Here is a 15,020-nt window from a genome sequence, read left to right as displayed (position 1 = left end):
GAACTTAAGTGTAGAATCCATCCAGGAGGAAGCTTGTGTGTTTGTCTGGGGTCTCCCACGTAGCTCCTGGTCTTGGGCTTTAGTATGGGGCCAGGTGGGGGAGGGGGTTGGGAAGCCCTTCCAAGGACCTACTCCATGCAGGCATCACAGGGGTCTTTTCCAGGCTCCTCTGAGCTGAACATCGGAGTTATTTATTCTGCAACAGTCATCCCGACTTCTCTGGGGCAGACGCTTTAAGGCCAGGCTCGGCGCTCCCTAACCTCCTGGACAATGGGGAGTTTCTCTTGGCCAGGCACTATTCTGGGAGAACTGGCACACACATCATCAAGACTCCGTGCCCTCCTAGAGCACGGGTGAGGAGCGAGACACGGAAGAAACAGGAAAATGAGGGAATGAGTTCGTTTCAGGGAAGTGCTATGCAAGGAAAACACTGGGTTCCTAGAGGCACTTCAGGAGAGGCATGGGCAGGGTGGGCACGGAAGCCGGGACACGTGAGGACTCCTGCCCCAAGCAGAGGCAGAGCAGGAGCAAAGGTGCTTCTGCACTGGGGAGGCGCCTGGCCGGAGCGCTGCCCAGTCTCAGCCTTGGCTTCGTCCCGGGTCTCTTCCTGGCCTATCCCCACGGACACTGACCCTCGACCCGAGCTGAAAAACCTCTTTCCCTTCTGCCCCGCTGCCCGGCGCAGCCGAGGACAATCCAGAGACAGGCCCTGGCACAGCACGGGGCCCGGGCTGACCCTGGCTTCACCCCGGAGTTGAGAGACACCCCTGCTGGTCTACCAGGGACGTCACTGTGCACGGTCACCCCACTCGGAGCTCTCAGCCCCGACTGTCCGGTCTTTCCCGGGTCGGACCTCCAGGGACCTGCTGGCTCGTTACGCAGGCCAGTCATTCTAGACGACCCGGTTCCCCCGCTCCCCGGTCCGCTTCAGCACTCGGCCAGCCGCAGGCCTGCGGAAGCGGACGGGTCGCAGGGGGACAAGTCCTCCTTCCCCGCCCTGGCTGCTGCGGGGCCGAACCGCAGGAGCGGACAGACGCACGGCGCGGCCAATCAGAGTCAGCCTTTCGCGGGCGCGGCCCGCGCAGGCGCACGAGCAGACAGCACCGCAGGCGATTGGGCGACTGGGCACGCGTGCCGGGGCTTCCGGTCGGGGCAGAGGGGCTTCCGCCGCAGCGGCGCCGCGGATGGCCGCGTTCGGGGCTGCCGTGAGGGCCTTGCTCGCGGCCGCCCGTGCCCGGTCGCCGCCGCTGGGCCACCGTCCGCCGCACGCGCCCTGCTCCGCCTCGGCCGCTGCCCGCGGCGCTGCCATGGAGCCGGCGCCCCGCTGGCTGGCGGGGCTGCGCTTCGACAACCGCGCCCTGCGCGCGCTGCCCGTGGAGACGCCGCCGCCCGGTCCCGAGGGCGCCCCGTCCTCGCCGAGGCCCGTGCCGGGGGCCTGCTTCAGCCGCGTGCGGCCCGCGCCGCTGCGCCAGCCGCGCCTCGTGGCGCTGTCGGAGCCCGCGCTGGCGCTGCTGGGCCTGGGCGCGCCGCCCGCCGACGCCGCCGCCCGCGAGGCGCGCGAGGCCGAGGCCGCGCTCTTCTTCAGCGGCAACGCGCTGCTGCCGGGCGCCGAGCCCGCCGCGCACTGCTACTGCGGCCACCAGTTTGGCCAGTTCGCGGGGCAGCTGGGCGACGGCGCCGCCATGTACCTGGGCGAGGTGTGCACGGCCGCCGGCGAGCGCTGGGAGCTGCAGCTCAAGGGAGCCGGCCCCACGCCCTTCTCCAGGTGGGCCCGGGCGGGTGGCTGGGGGCCGGAAGGGGCTGACCCTCGGAGGGGCCCCGCACGCCCTCTCCAGTGTGTGGGGTGGGGGGCGTGCTCAGTCCCGCAGTTTTCCTTCCTAGCTGGGGGTGAGATGTAACGGGAAGTTTGATCTAGGGACATAGACCGGGGGAGGGGGCCCCAGTATCCTGGCGAAGGGAACAGCTTGTGCAAAGGCCCTGAAGTCAGAGGGAGAGGGCCGAAGGAGGGGCTGTGGCTGCAGAGCCTCCGCCCCGGCTGCAGTGCTGCTGCCAAGTGCCCTTGTCCCCTCTGACCGGCTCGGGGAGGGATCCCGCTGCACTCCCGCCCTGGTCCCGCAGCACTAGCAGCTGCTCTGTCCCGTTCTCATAAACAACACAAGGACTTTGGAATCAGTTCTGCGTGTGACACGGGTGTTTACCGCTTGCCCAGCCTAGCCACCAGTGCTCGCGGGAGGCAGGGTGATTTGTCCTCTCCAGCATAGCATCTGTGTGTCCACCCACAGAGGCACAGTGTGTGGCCGGTGCCCTGGACAGGGACAAGACCCCCCTCAGATCCGATGCCCCCAGTGGTCATTCTCCCAGGCACAGGCTTCTGAGCACTTGTGGGCCAGGACCTGGGTCCAGATCCGGACAGCCTGACCCAGCCGGCAGGGGGCTCTCAGAGCTGTCCTGCCTCTTACATACGAACAGTGCTGATCGTCCGTTCTGCTCTTTTCCACTAAACAGCGGGTGCATTTAGTCCGTATTTGTTAAATGCTTGTTGAATGGCTAAAAAAGTTACACCTGAGTTGTCATTTTCTGTTCAAAGAAATCCTGAGGGCATGTGTCTTCTCTGGCCACTTCCCTGTGCCCTCCCCTCCTCTCCCTCCAGGATCTGACGCATCCTGCACCCCCTGCCTGCCTCCCAGCGGCTCCATCTCTGACCCCCAGAATAACTCGTTCTTCCTCATCACCCAGTCTCCAAACCTTTCTGTCTCTGGAAGTCTCCTGAATTCAGCCTAGCACCACTGCCGCGCCCCACCAACAACCTGCTCAGGGTTGTCTGCACCAGTGACTAATGGGAGAGTCCCTGCCCCTTGAAATGATATGTAAATGCTTCTCACCTTGGGGCCTGCTCATTCTTTGAGCATCTTTAAATTTTATATATTCAGTTGGGTAATTTATTCTTGCCAGTCATAAAGACAAACCTTTTTGTGAGAGTAATCTGCTATGGGATATCTATTCTATTTGAAGACTTGAGTGTTAAGTTCCATGTTTCTAGACTTGAGGTCTGCTAGAAAATTTTTCTTTAAAATAGAGGGGTCATGGGGCGCCTGGGTGGCTCAGTCAGTTAAGCGACTGCCTTCGGCTCAGGTCATGATCCTGGAGTCCCAGGATCGAGTCCCGCATCGGGCTCCCTGCTCAGCAAGGAGCCTGCTTCTCTCCCCCCTTTCATGTACTATCTCTCTCTCTCTCATTCTCACTCTCTCAAAATAAATAAATCTTTAAAAATAAATAAATAAAATAAAGGGGTCATTTAACCTTTACTCAGGTTAGCACCCACTCCCCAACATGTCCTAGGTTCCCCAGCCTCAGCATGACTTGAGGCTTAACATCCAAAGTGGCTTTGTGTGGCTTAAGGCCAACTCCTGGCTGGGGTAGTACCCAGATGTGGGCTTTGGGTGGTGGGCAGGTGACTTCTCGCCCATGCCTCCTGCCTGCCGAGGGGGTTGAGATTTCAGGACATGCCTTTCCTGGCAGGTACGAAAGAGCTTGTCCTCAGCTGGGTCCATCCCAGCAGCGCGGCTGGGAATAGACATGGGTGTGCTGGAGACGGGACTGTGTCGTGGGTCCTGTTGGCTCTGTGGGTGCAGAGAGGCCCTTTATCCTTGCTGTGTAATTGTCCAATTCTAGCTTTTGCTTTGGGAACCTTGCCTTGGGCAAGAAGGACAGGCTGCTGATTTTCAGGACCATTTTTACCAGATTCAAGATTAAATTGAGCTGTGCTGGCTTCCTGCTGAACATGAAATCTAGCTGGGTAAGAGGTGATTCCCAGGACCAGGGAGGGGTGGATTGACATTTGAGGACAGGTTTCCTTGTCACAGTTCCTCTCGTGGACTAGAAGGAGGTGAGTGGATTGCAGCTGTCACACTGGCCAGAGGCTGACGCAGTGGCCCTGGGGTGACTGCCAGGTCTGGTTTCCAGAGGGATGAGACATACTCAGGCAAGGCGAGGCCGGAGACCTAGATGTGTCTCCACACAATGGGGGCTTGCAGAACCCCGAGCACCATGACCACCACATCAGGGCATGCAGCACATATACAGTAATAGCATTTGATGAAATTGAGCTCCCATTCATGGTAAAAACTCAGTAAACTAGGAAGAGAGGAACTTCCTCAAATTGATAAAGAATATCTCCAGAAAACCTACAGCTAACTTCTACTTAGTGATGAGAGCCTGGAAGCCCTCCCACTGAGATCGGAAACAAGGTAAAGATGTTTCCCCCACCATTGCCTTTCAACATCATACTGGAAGTCCTAGCTAATGCAATAAGACAAGAAAAGGAAATTAAAGGTACACAGATTGAGATGAAAGAAAACTGTCTTTGTTTGCAGATGAACATCTATGTAGAAAATCTCAAAGATCTGACCAAAAACGTGAACTAATAAGCAAGGTTGAAGGATACAAAGTTACCATACGAGTCAGTCACTTTACTATGTACGAGCAATGAGCAATTGGAATTTGAAATTAAAAACAATACTGATTACATTATTACCCCTCAAAATGAAATACTTAGGTATAAATCTAACAAAATATGTATTTGTACCTAAGACCTTTATGAAGAAAACTACAAAACTGCTAAGAGATATCAAGGAAGGACTAAACAGATGGAAAGATATATCACATGTCCATGAATGAGAAGACTGAATCTTGTCAGGATGTCGGTTCTTCCCAGTTTGACTTGTAGATTCAGTATGATCCTAGTCAAGGCGCCTGGGTGGCTCAGTCAGGTAAGCGTCTGCCTTCGGCTCCGGTCATGATCTCAGGGTCCTGGGATCAAGTCCCGCATCAGGCTCCCTGCTCTGCGGGGAGCCTGCTTCTCGCTCTGCCCCTTCTCCCTGCTTGTGTTCTCTTTCTTCTCTCAAATGAATAAATAAAATCTTTTTAAAAAATACAATCCCAATCAAATTTCAGCAGGTTATGTTGTAGGTACTGATAATGTGATTCTAAAGTTTATGTGGAGAGTCAGAAAACCTACAATAAGCAACATCATATTGAAGAACAGCAAAGTTGGAGGACTGACACTACCTGACTTCAAGCCTTACTATAAAACTATAGTAATCAAGAAAGTGCAGTGTTGGTGAAAGAACAGATCAATGGATAGACCTCCATAAATGTAGTCATTTATGACAAAGGAGCAAAGACAATCTAATGGAGCAAAGATAGTTGTTTGAACAGATGGTTGGTGCTGGAACAACTGGACATGTACACACCAAAAAATGTATCTAGACACAGACCTTAGACCCTTCACAAGAATTAACTCAAAAGGGACCATAGACAAAACTATAAAACTCCTATAAGATAAAATAGAAAATCCAGAGGCCCTCAGGTTTGGACGTGATTTTTTAGACACAACACCAAAGGCAAGTTCCATGAAAGAGATTACTGAAGCTGGACTCCGTTGAAGTCGAAACTTGTGCTCTACAAAAGACAATATCAAGACAATGAAAAGAAAAGCCACAGATTTGGAGGAAATATTTGTAAAAGACACACCTGATATACAAAGTATACTTTGAGTATACAAAGTATACAAAGAACTCTGAAAACTCAGACTATAAGAAAACAAAAACAAAGACTTTAAAATGGGTTAAAGATCAGGTCATGACCCCGGGGTCCTGGGGTCAAGCCCCGTGTCAGGCTCCCTGCTTGGCCAGCCTGCTGCTGCTTTCCTGCTTGTGCTCTCTAGCTCGCTGTCTCTCAAAGAAATAAAATCTTAAGATGGGCTAAAGACCTGAACAGACATGTCACCAAAGAAGAGCTAGAGATGGAAAATAAGCACATGAAAAGGTGCTCAACATCATATGTCATCAGGGACATGCAGATCCAGACGACGGTGAGACACCACTGCACACCTATCAGAATGGCCAGATCCAGAGCACTGACACCACCAAATGCCGGTGGGGATGTGCAGCAGCAGGAACGTGCACTCACTGACGGTGGGCTTGCAGAATGGTGCAGAAGACAATTTGGCAGTTTCGTAACAAAAGTCAGCATACTCTTACCAGATGATCCAGCAGTTGTGCTCCTTGCTATTTACCCAAAAGACTTGAAGATCTCTGTCCACACAAAAACCCTGCACACAGATGTTTGTAGCAATTTTATTCATAATTGCCAGAGCTTGGAAGCAACCAACATTAAGTGTGGTACATCCAGACAATGGAATATTGTTTGGCACTAAAAGAGAAACGAGCTATTGGGGCGCCTGGGTGGCTCAGTTGGTTAAGCGTCTGCCTTCGGCTCAGGCCATGATCTAGGGGTCCTGGGATCAAGCCCCACATCAGGCTCCCTGCTCAGCGGGGAGTCTGCTTCTCCCTCTCCCTCTGCCTGCCGCTCCCCCTACCTGTACTCCGTCAAATAAGTAAATAATATTTAAAAAAAGAGAGAAATGAGCTATCAAGTTCTGAAAAGACGGCGGCGGGGGGGAGGGGGGCACGCCTGAGATCCTTCATCCTTACTGTAAGAGTGTTCTTGTAAACTCATAACAGAACTTCAGGCTTACAAGGGAGTGAGTTACACTCCCTGCCGGCTGGGTCCTGTTGCAGAGGCCTGATGCAGCCTCGCTGTCCCAGCTGCAGGCCAGGCACCTGGTGCCGTGGCTGCCACATCTGGGGCAATGTTAGGGGCCCATCCGTATCAGGTATTCTCTAAAACAGAGGCCTTTTACAGTGATGTTACAGCTGTCGGGGAATGATTTTTAAAAAGCCCTTAGAATGCTGTCTTTCAGTCCCTCCCATTTGCTGCCTGTTGAACGGACACCCTGATGGCACAACGACCTGTGTGTTTGATTTCAGACAGGCCGACGGCCGCAAAGTCCTGCGGTCGAGCATCCGCGAGTTCCTGTGCAGCGAAGCCATGTTCCATCTGGGCATCCCCACCACGCGGGCCGGGGCCTGCGTCACATCCCAGTCCACAGTCGTTCGAGACGTGTTCTATGACGGTAATCCAAAATATGAGAAGTGCACGGTTGTGCTGCGTATAGCTTCCACTTTTCTAAGGTAATGCTGGGGTCCCTTCGGGCTGTCATTGTGCGGAGACAGATGACAAGGCTGGTGGAGGGAACGCCCCACAGGGACACGTGTGGGGAACCCATCCCATGGCCAGTCCCGAGCAGCACCAGATGGCCACGAAATAGATGCTGGGCGCCTGCAGGGAGGGAGGGGGGTTTAATGGGCAAAAGGCACCGGACATTTCCTGGGCCGGGAGTCCTGTTCTGCGTGTGGATGGCTGTTCAGGCACCTGTTGCCCCCAGAAGGGAGGTGGTGGCAGAGAGGTGGCCCGTGTCGCGGGTGCATGGCTGGCTTGAGTGAAGGGGGACAGGGCCTGGGGCCAGCAGAAGAGGGGCTGCCCAGAGGCGGGGCTCTGGGAAGGGGCATGTGCAGAGCTGTTCACTTGGAGTTTAGGACCAGGAAGGACATGAAAGTCACCCAGAAAGTGGCCTCGTTCCGTCACTGTGAAGAAGAGGCGACTCCACGCGTGCTGTGCCCCCATCCGCCGTGGCCACCCTTGCTCCAGCCCGGTCATCAGCTGCCACCCTTTCTGGTCCCTCCCTGATGTCACCATGCTGTCTGGCATCACACGGTTCTGATGGCCCGAACCCATGGTCGTCAGGAAGCAGCTGTGACTCCCTCTGGTCCTCCCTCCTGTGGAGCCAGGCGGACCCTGTGTGTCAGGGCCATTCCCACGGTGCCTAAGGCTCAGCACCTGGCTTTTTCTTTTGTCGTCTGGGAGCTGGAGGAGCCAGGGCGGTTGCATCCACCTCCCCCAGGAGACCCAGGGCTGCTTCCCTGAGCCGCGCTCCTGGCAGTTCGACCAGAGTAACCTGGGGGGCTGGGGGGTCACCCTGGGCCTGCTGGCTGTAATGCTAGTCGTGGCGACCAGAAGTGTCTCCAGACACCGCCTCACGTCCTCTGGGTGACACGAGCACGCGGTCGTAGAGCTGACCCTGCTTGTCACCTGACCGCAGGACGCCAGTCACCGCCGTGCTCCTTGACCTGGGGGTGAGCACAGAGCCCTGCTGGTCCCCAGAGGCAGCCGTGCCTTCCTGGGCCCCCCACACGTATCCGGCGTGCGTGGGAGCTAACCAAGGGCAGAATGGGTCTGTCTGTATCACCAAAAGACTAGTTATGTTTTTGTTGGTTTTGTTTTAATCAGGGTGTTCTTACCGCTAGAGGCTACAAGGCCTAGCAGCCAGACTTCTGTTTTTCACAAGGGGCTAGAGCCCTGTTTAACCTGTTAAAATGATGGGTATTTCCTCCAGGTTCGGATCCTTTGAGATTTTCAAGTCCGCAGATGAGCACACAGGGCGCGAGGGGCCCAGTGTGGGGAGAAACGACATCCGAGTCCAGATGCTTGACTATGTGATCAGCACGTTTTATCCTGAGATCCAGGCCGCGCACGCGGATGACCGCGTGCAGAGGAATGCCGCTTTCTTCCGGGAGGTAGGCGGGGCTGCATAGCAGCCCTCCCTGCGTCCCGCCTGCTGATGAGACACGGTCTGCTGGACGGTGGACAAGGTTCTCTGAGTCGTTCCCCTGTCCCAAAGCCTGTCCCCCCTCGTTGACTCTGAGCAGGACCGACTTCTGGGAATGCTGCGTTGAGGGTCAGGGGCCCTGGGACAAACCCAAGGATCACTTTGTTTCTGTGGCATTGGTGGGGCTGTGTGCCCCCGCCAGGCCCAGCAGGAGAACTGCGGGGGGAAGGACTCCGCTTCCGGGGGGAGATGCGGACGGTCACGGTGGGGCCCCGGGCACAGCAGCCTGGACCCAGGGCAGGCTTTGCCGGCTCGTGTGACTTCCCTGTTTCCACACGGTTATCCTCCTGGGCCTGAGTCGTGGGGATAGTCAAGGCTCCCTGATATTTTTGGTTTCATGGGTAAAAGCCAAAATTAGTATATCAAAGAGACAGATGGCCTAAGTGGAAATTAGAGCCTACACGTGTGCACTCATCCAAAGCGCTTTTCCTTCTTACACGTCCTTCCGTGTTCGCCCCCACTGCTGAGTGTGCGCTGAGAGGGCAAACCCGAAGAAGTCCCTGGGAGCAGAGCTGTCCTCAGGGAGGGAGGGGGCAGGCGGCAACCTGCACCCTGTCATGCCGCAGGTGACCCGTCGCACGGCCCGGATGGTGGCCGAGTGGCAGTGTGTGGGCTTCTGCCACGGCGTGCTCAACACAGACAACATGAGCATTGTGGGGCTCACCATCGACTACGGGCCCTTCGGCTTCCTGGACAGGTGAGCAGCCCGGGGCCAGCATGTGGGTGCCCATGGCACAGGGACCACTGGGGAGGGACCAGCTGTCCTCGATATTTGGTTGGAAATGCCTGGTCAGCCCTTCCCAGCAGCAGAAATCCCCTGGAAGGTTTGGAGCAGAGCGGCATTTTCAGAGGGTCCCTCCATTCCCGGATTGGGAATGGACTCAAGGGGCCAGGGCGGGAACAGGCAGCGAGCAGGAAGGAGGGACGTGGCCGGCCAGGGGCAGTGGGCTGAGGCAGCTCCGCCCCCCTGCCGACTGAGCGAGTAGGAGTCAGCTGCGGCGCCTGGACCTGCACCTGTCAGAGTTGGGCCCCTGCGAGGCAGGGCAGGAGGGCAGTGGCCACATGGACGTAGCCTCTGGGCACCCCAGGACCTGCCTCATCCCCTTGCTGGCTCCCCTCACCCCGTGTGGCAGGTATGACCCTGACCACGTGTGCAACGCCTCCGACAACGCTGGACGCTATGCGTACAGCAAACAGCCCGAAGTTTGCAAGTGGAACCTGCAGAAGCTGGTGGAGGCCCTGGAGCCCGAGCTGCCCCGTGAGCGGGGCGAGGCCATCCTGGCCGAGGAGTTCGACCCGGAGTTCCGCCAGCACTACCTGCAGAAGATGCGCAGGAAGCTGGGCCTGGTGCACGCCGAGCTGGACGAGGACGGAGCGCTGGTGGCCAAGCTCCTGGAGACCATGCACCTGACTGGTGAGTGTGGCTAGGGGGTCTGTGCCACACTGGTGGCCCGGCGTTTTCGTTTCGGTGAAATAGACACAACATAAACTTGACCATTTTACCATGAGGTGCGCTCTTTGGGGGCACTAAGCACATTCACCCCGCCGTGCACCCATCAGCCCCCTCCGTCTCCCCACACGGACACCCTGTCATTTCCTCCTCCTCCTGTGCCCCTGGCGCCCCCGGTCTACTGTCTGTCTCCGGATCAGACTCCTGCAGGGACCCCCTGTGAAATGGGCCCGTGCAGGATTCGTCCTGTGACAGCTGACGGTGCTGAGGACAGTGTCCTCAGGGTCCACGATGGTGAAGCCAGTGTCCACATTCTAGGCCCTTGTGTGGACGGACCACACTTGGCTCTTCCGTCAACGATGGATGCACGCTGGTGGTTTTTCCCTTCGGGCGGTTGTGGACAACAGCGCCAGGAAGACAGATGTGCAGACATCTGCTTGAGCCCCTGCTTTCAGTTCTTTTGGGCCTGCACGGCAGAGCGGACTTGCCGATCTGACACGGAGCTGCCGACCGCTGTGGCGGGAGCTTCCAGCACTGTGGTGACCCCGAGGCGGCTGCGTGCGCAGCCACCGGTCGCCCCTGCTCTTAGGGGCCGCCACCTCTTTCACCAGGCTGTGGCTTTTTCAGATACGGCTTTCACGAAATCGAAGTTTCCTTCTATTCCTAGCTTGAGTGTTTTGGCCATTTTGCATCAGCTGAGACGAGCACGTGCTCGTGCCCCTCCTCGCTTCGTGTCCTTAGTCAAGTTAAACCGCCATAAAAAAACCAGAGCGCGGCAGCTTGCCCAGCAGACGCTGACTTCTCACAGTTCTGAAGGCTGGGGGTCGGAGGTCAGGGTGTGGTGTGGTCAGGCTGCTGGTGAGGGCCTCCTTCCCTGGCAGAGAGCCGAGAGGGAGCGAGGGCACAGACCCCACCAGAGGCCCCTACTGTCCTGACTGGGATGCTGCTCTGTGGGCTCTTTGGCTTGGGTATCCAGGCAATGCTGAGTTAGGAAATGTTCTCTCCTGTTTTTTGGAAGTTTGAGAAGGACTGGTGATAATTCTTCGATATTGGGTAGAACTCACCAGTGAAGCTATCTGGTCCTACCGTTGTCTTTTTTGGGAGGGTTCTGATGGCCCATTCAGTCTCCTCGCTTGTTATAAGGCTACTCTGATTTTCTACTTCTTCCGAGTCCACTTTGGTAGGTGGTGTTTCTAGGAATATTTCTGTGTCATCTCCGTATCTGATGTATCAGGGTGGAATTCAGTCTTCTCTTCGAGTGCTCTTCCTCTGTGGTCCATAGGCACAGCCCCACTTTCATTTCTGATTTTAGTTACGGGGCAGTAGCTAAAAGTTTGTCAGTCTTGTTGATCTTTTCAAAGAACCAGCTAACTCTTGGTTTTAGTTGTTTTCACTTCATTTTTGTTCTCTATTTCGTTTATCTCTGCTCTACCCTCGATTTCCTGCCTTCCGGCTAGCCTAAGTCTTACTTTGTTTTCTTTCTAGTTCCTTAGGTATAAGATTAAGTTACTGGTTTGAGGCTTTTTTCCCTTTGAGATTTAACAGAGATGTAACGGTGTCAGGGGTATGTGATTCACTATTTGTAGAGATTGCAAAACCGTCGCCTTCCGTCACCACACAGTTGCAAATTTCTTTTTGGGGGGGGTGGATAAAAGAGGTCTGCTCTCCTAACGTAGGTAATTAGCACCATAAAATTCTCTCTGACCACCGCTTTTGTGGCATCCTATAAATTTCAGTATTGGTGTTTCCACATTTTCCTGCCTCTACGTATTTTCTGATTTCCCTTGTGATTTATTTTTGGACCCATTGGCTAATTTTCACAGTATCTGGGGATTTTACAGTTTTCCTTCTGTTTGTGATTTCTGTCTTCATTCCACTGTGGTTGGAGAAGATACCAGTCTTTTTAAGCACATTGACTTGCTTTATGGCTGAACAAGTGGTCTGTCCATGTGCACTTAAGACCGACGTCTGTCCGATGGAGCAGCCTGACAGCGTTCAAGCTCCCCGTGCCCTCACTGGTCGGCCGTGCGGACGTTCCATCCAGTATCCAGAGTGGGGCGCTGAAGCCTCCGGCTCCTACTGGGAACTGTTCTGTTTCTCCTTCCGTTTTACAAATGTTTGGTTTGTATGTTTGTAACCGTGCCATCTTCTTGATGAACAGGCTGTTCGACACATAAAGTCCTTGTCGTTTGCAGGTCTCTTGCTGACAATGGTAGGGCTGGCCCCGCTCTGCAGGTTACCGTCTGCTTGGGATACTTTTTGTCCTTTCCCTTTAGGCTCGACAAGGTGGAAGCACTTTAGTTCAAGCTGCCAGTCTCATTTGGAGATGAATCCATTTAAAGTCATTACTGATGAGGATTTCTGTCGTTTCGCTATTTGTTGTCTGTGTGCTCTGCTGTTTTTCATCCCTTATCTCCTCCATTCTTGCTTTTGTGTCTCTGTTCTGGTCCCTTCTCGTTTCCCTTTTGTGTCTCTTCCTGGGACGTTCTCCCGGGGTTACGGTGACTGTTATAACAAGTCAGGACAAGGACCTCCCCGCATCTATTCTGTGTTGCGCCCTGTTTGTTTGGAAGTGTTTCAGGGGCTTGTCCTTGACGCTCTGCAGCTCAAATAGGCAGTGGGGACTATGACCACAGTGGGGGTGGCCAGGGGCTGACCTTGGTGCCTGTGCCATATTTACCTGATTCATGGATGAAGGAACGGGGGCTTGGAGTGGTGGCCGAGCTGGGTGGCAGGTGGGTGGGGGCTGTTGAGGAAGCTGGAGGGGAGGGGTCGGGAGCCCCTGGGCCTGGCAAGGCATCTACACTCGGCGTGGATGGTGGTGCAGGAGGCAGGTGCAGGGCCCTGCCTCTGCCTGCCAGCACCCTGAGCAGTGGCGTGTTCCAGGGGCCGACTTCACAAACACCTTCTACTTGCTGAGCTCCTTCCCAGTTGGGCCAGAGTCCCTGGGCCTGCCTGAGTTCCTGGCCGCGCTGACTGCACAGTGTGCCTCCATAGAGGAGCTGAAGCTTGCCTTCCGACCCCAGATGGATCCCCGGTGGGTACCCAGGTCTCACTTCTTGGAATGTGCTTCCAGAAGGAGAGCACCATTTAGAACAGAGCACTCCAGGGAACAGAAGAGGGAGCTGGCTGAGGCTCCTGGGGAGGGGGGCGGTCGGGCCCTCGTGTCTGCAGCACTGAGGCCCACTGGTCAGAGGGAAGGACAGCATGTTGTCACCACTGGGGGAGGCCAGTGGCACAGCTGGGGAGCAGCTTCCCCGAATGGCTCCCTTGTCTGCCCAGGAAGAGCCCCGGGGCCCTCAGGTCTCAGCCAGACCAGGCTTTCCTGTGCCGCCTCGCACTGGGAAGAGCACACAGTGTCTGAGCCCACACCCAGAGTAAGACACGGGAAGCACTGTGGTTTGAGAGAATTTAGTGCCGCAGGGTGGTGAGTGCTGACGGAGGACAGGCTAGTAGGACCAGGGAAGGGGGTGTTGGTGCTGTCCCTGCCCCACCCCCAGGCCCTTCTGCAAGTGGGGAAGGACCCGGCCTTGTGGCCACCGTGGAGAAGCAGCCAGCAGTGACCTCCCCTGGGGGGAAGCAGGTGCCCCATGCACCCCGGGGGCCCGCAGGTCAGCCGCGGCACTGCCCCCCAGGGCACTGCCCCTCGGCTGTCCTGCGACCAGGAGGGGCTGCCGCAGAGTAGGGGTGAACGGCTGCCTCACCAGTTGGGCCGGGTCACCCCCTCGTGGGGCAGTCAGCAGTGGCAGAGCAGAGCCGCTAAAGCCACTGCCACCTCCCCCGCGCCCGACGGCCATCTTCCAGGTGCCCAGTGGCCTCAGGACACAGCCCACGGCCAGGGGTGGGGACGCGCCTCACGCTGCCCCTCTGCACAGGCAGCTCTCGATGATGCTGATGCTGGCACAGTCCAACCCTCAGCTCTTCGCACTCATCGGCACCCGGGCGAACGTCACGAAGGAGCTAGAACGTGTGGAGCAGCATTCGCGGTTGGAGCAGCTGAGCCCGGCTGAGCTGCTGAGCAAGAACAGGGGCCACTGGGCTGACTGGCTCCAGGAGTACAGGTGAGGCTCCAGGGGGCCGGGCGCGGACTGCTCGCGTCGCCCTCTCCCTGGGAGGGGGCTGCAGACGACCCCCCAAGCAGGGAACCAAATGCAGGAGGGGTGTGGGGGCGGCATCTGCTGGAAAGATGAACTTGGATGATTCCAGAACCCGGCTGGAGAAGGACAGGGAGGGCGTCAGTGACAAGGATGCCTGGCAGGCTGAGCACACGCGCGTCATGCATGCCAACAACCCCAAGTACGTCCTGCGGAACTACATTGCCCAGAATGCCATCGAGGCTGCCGAGAACGGAGACTTCTCAGAGGCAAGCACACACCTGTCCCTCCTCCGTCCCTGGGTCCAGCAGCAGGGGATGGCCTGGGGAGCGAGTGGCAGCCCCTAAAACTCCTCTCCTATGGCCCTTCTCCAGGTGCGGCGGGTGCTGAAGCTACTGGAAACCCCTTACCACAGGGACGGGGAGGCCACCGAGGTCCCGGAGGCCACTGAGCCCGAGGGGGCTGGCGGGGCAGACAGTGGGGGGCACTCCTACAGCAGCAAGCCCCCACTGTGGGCGGCCGAACTGTGCGTGACGTGATCCTCGTAACAGCCTTGGAGGCCTCCACACGTGGAGCCCCCAAGGCCCCGAGTCCCACCGAGTCCTTGAGGCGGTGCGCACCCTGTGGACAACCCCACCCCTGCCTCTCCATGACGGCCGAGACGTCCAGTCAGGCCCTGACCCGTCTCTGTCTGACGTAGACTCAGCAGCCCAGCCCCACGCTCACTGCGCTCCCTATAAAAGCCGCTTTGTGCAAGGACAGGAGCTCAGCAGAGGGAAGCAGGCCTGGGGTGGGGTGGGGAGGGGGAAACAGTGGCCCCAGCCCACCTTGCTGGCCTGGCTCCTGCCTACTGGGGACATGCGGCCCCCAAATAAACCAGCAGCTTCCCTGGTCCGTCTCCGTGTGG

The 15,020-nt window shown here is 56.7% G+C and overlaps 2 protein-coding genes across 4 annotated transcripts in view; one reads left to right on the top strand and one right to left on the bottom strand.

Annotated features, from left to right (window-relative positions):
- Positions 1-1,169: 1,169 nt before the first annotated feature.
- On the top strand, positions 1,170-15,007 carry SELENOO (selenoprotein O). Of its 2 annotated transcripts, none has more exons than XM_027594817.1 (9): positions 1,170-1,765; positions 6,831-7,034; positions 8,297-8,477; positions 9,136-9,266; positions 9,703-9,983; positions 12,906-13,056; positions 13,895-14,080; positions 14,226-14,382; positions 14,488-15,007. In XM_027594817.1, exons 1-9 carry the CDS (start codon positions 1,185-1,187, stop codon positions 14,659-14,661), a joined length of 2,046 nt encoding a protein of 681 aa, XP_027450618.1. In that variant the 5' UTR covers positions 1,170-1,184; the 3' UTR covers positions 14,662-15,007. The 2 variants fall into 2 exon arrangements, with proteins under 2 accessions (XP_027450618.1, XP_027450619.1); XM_027594818.1 differs by having other exon boundaries at positions 14,488-14,652.
- Positions 14,057-15,020, bottom strand: part of TUBGCP6 (tubulin gamma complex associated protein 6) — a 32,195-nt gene continuing 31,231 nt past the window's right edge. Inside the window, exon 26 of one of the 2 annotated variants that reach the window (XM_027594815.1) lies at positions 14,057-14,232. The gene's annotated coding sequence lies outside the window, so the exon portion shown is untranslated. The remainder of the gene's footprint in view (positions 14,233-15,020) is intronic. The other variant, XM_027594816.1, reaches the window with a different exon arrangement.

This window comes from Zalophus californianus, chromosome 9 (genome assembly GCF_009762305.2).
Source record: "Zalophus californianus isolate mZalCal1 chromosome 9, mZalCal1.pri.v2, whole genome shotgun sequence".
NCBI classification, from domain to species: Eukaryota; Metazoa; Chordata; class Mammalia; order Carnivora; family Otariidae; genus Zalophus; species Zalophus californianus.
The sequence above is the reverse complement of the archived record's forward strand: the minus strand, read 5'-3'. Positions and strand labels throughout refer to the sequence as shown.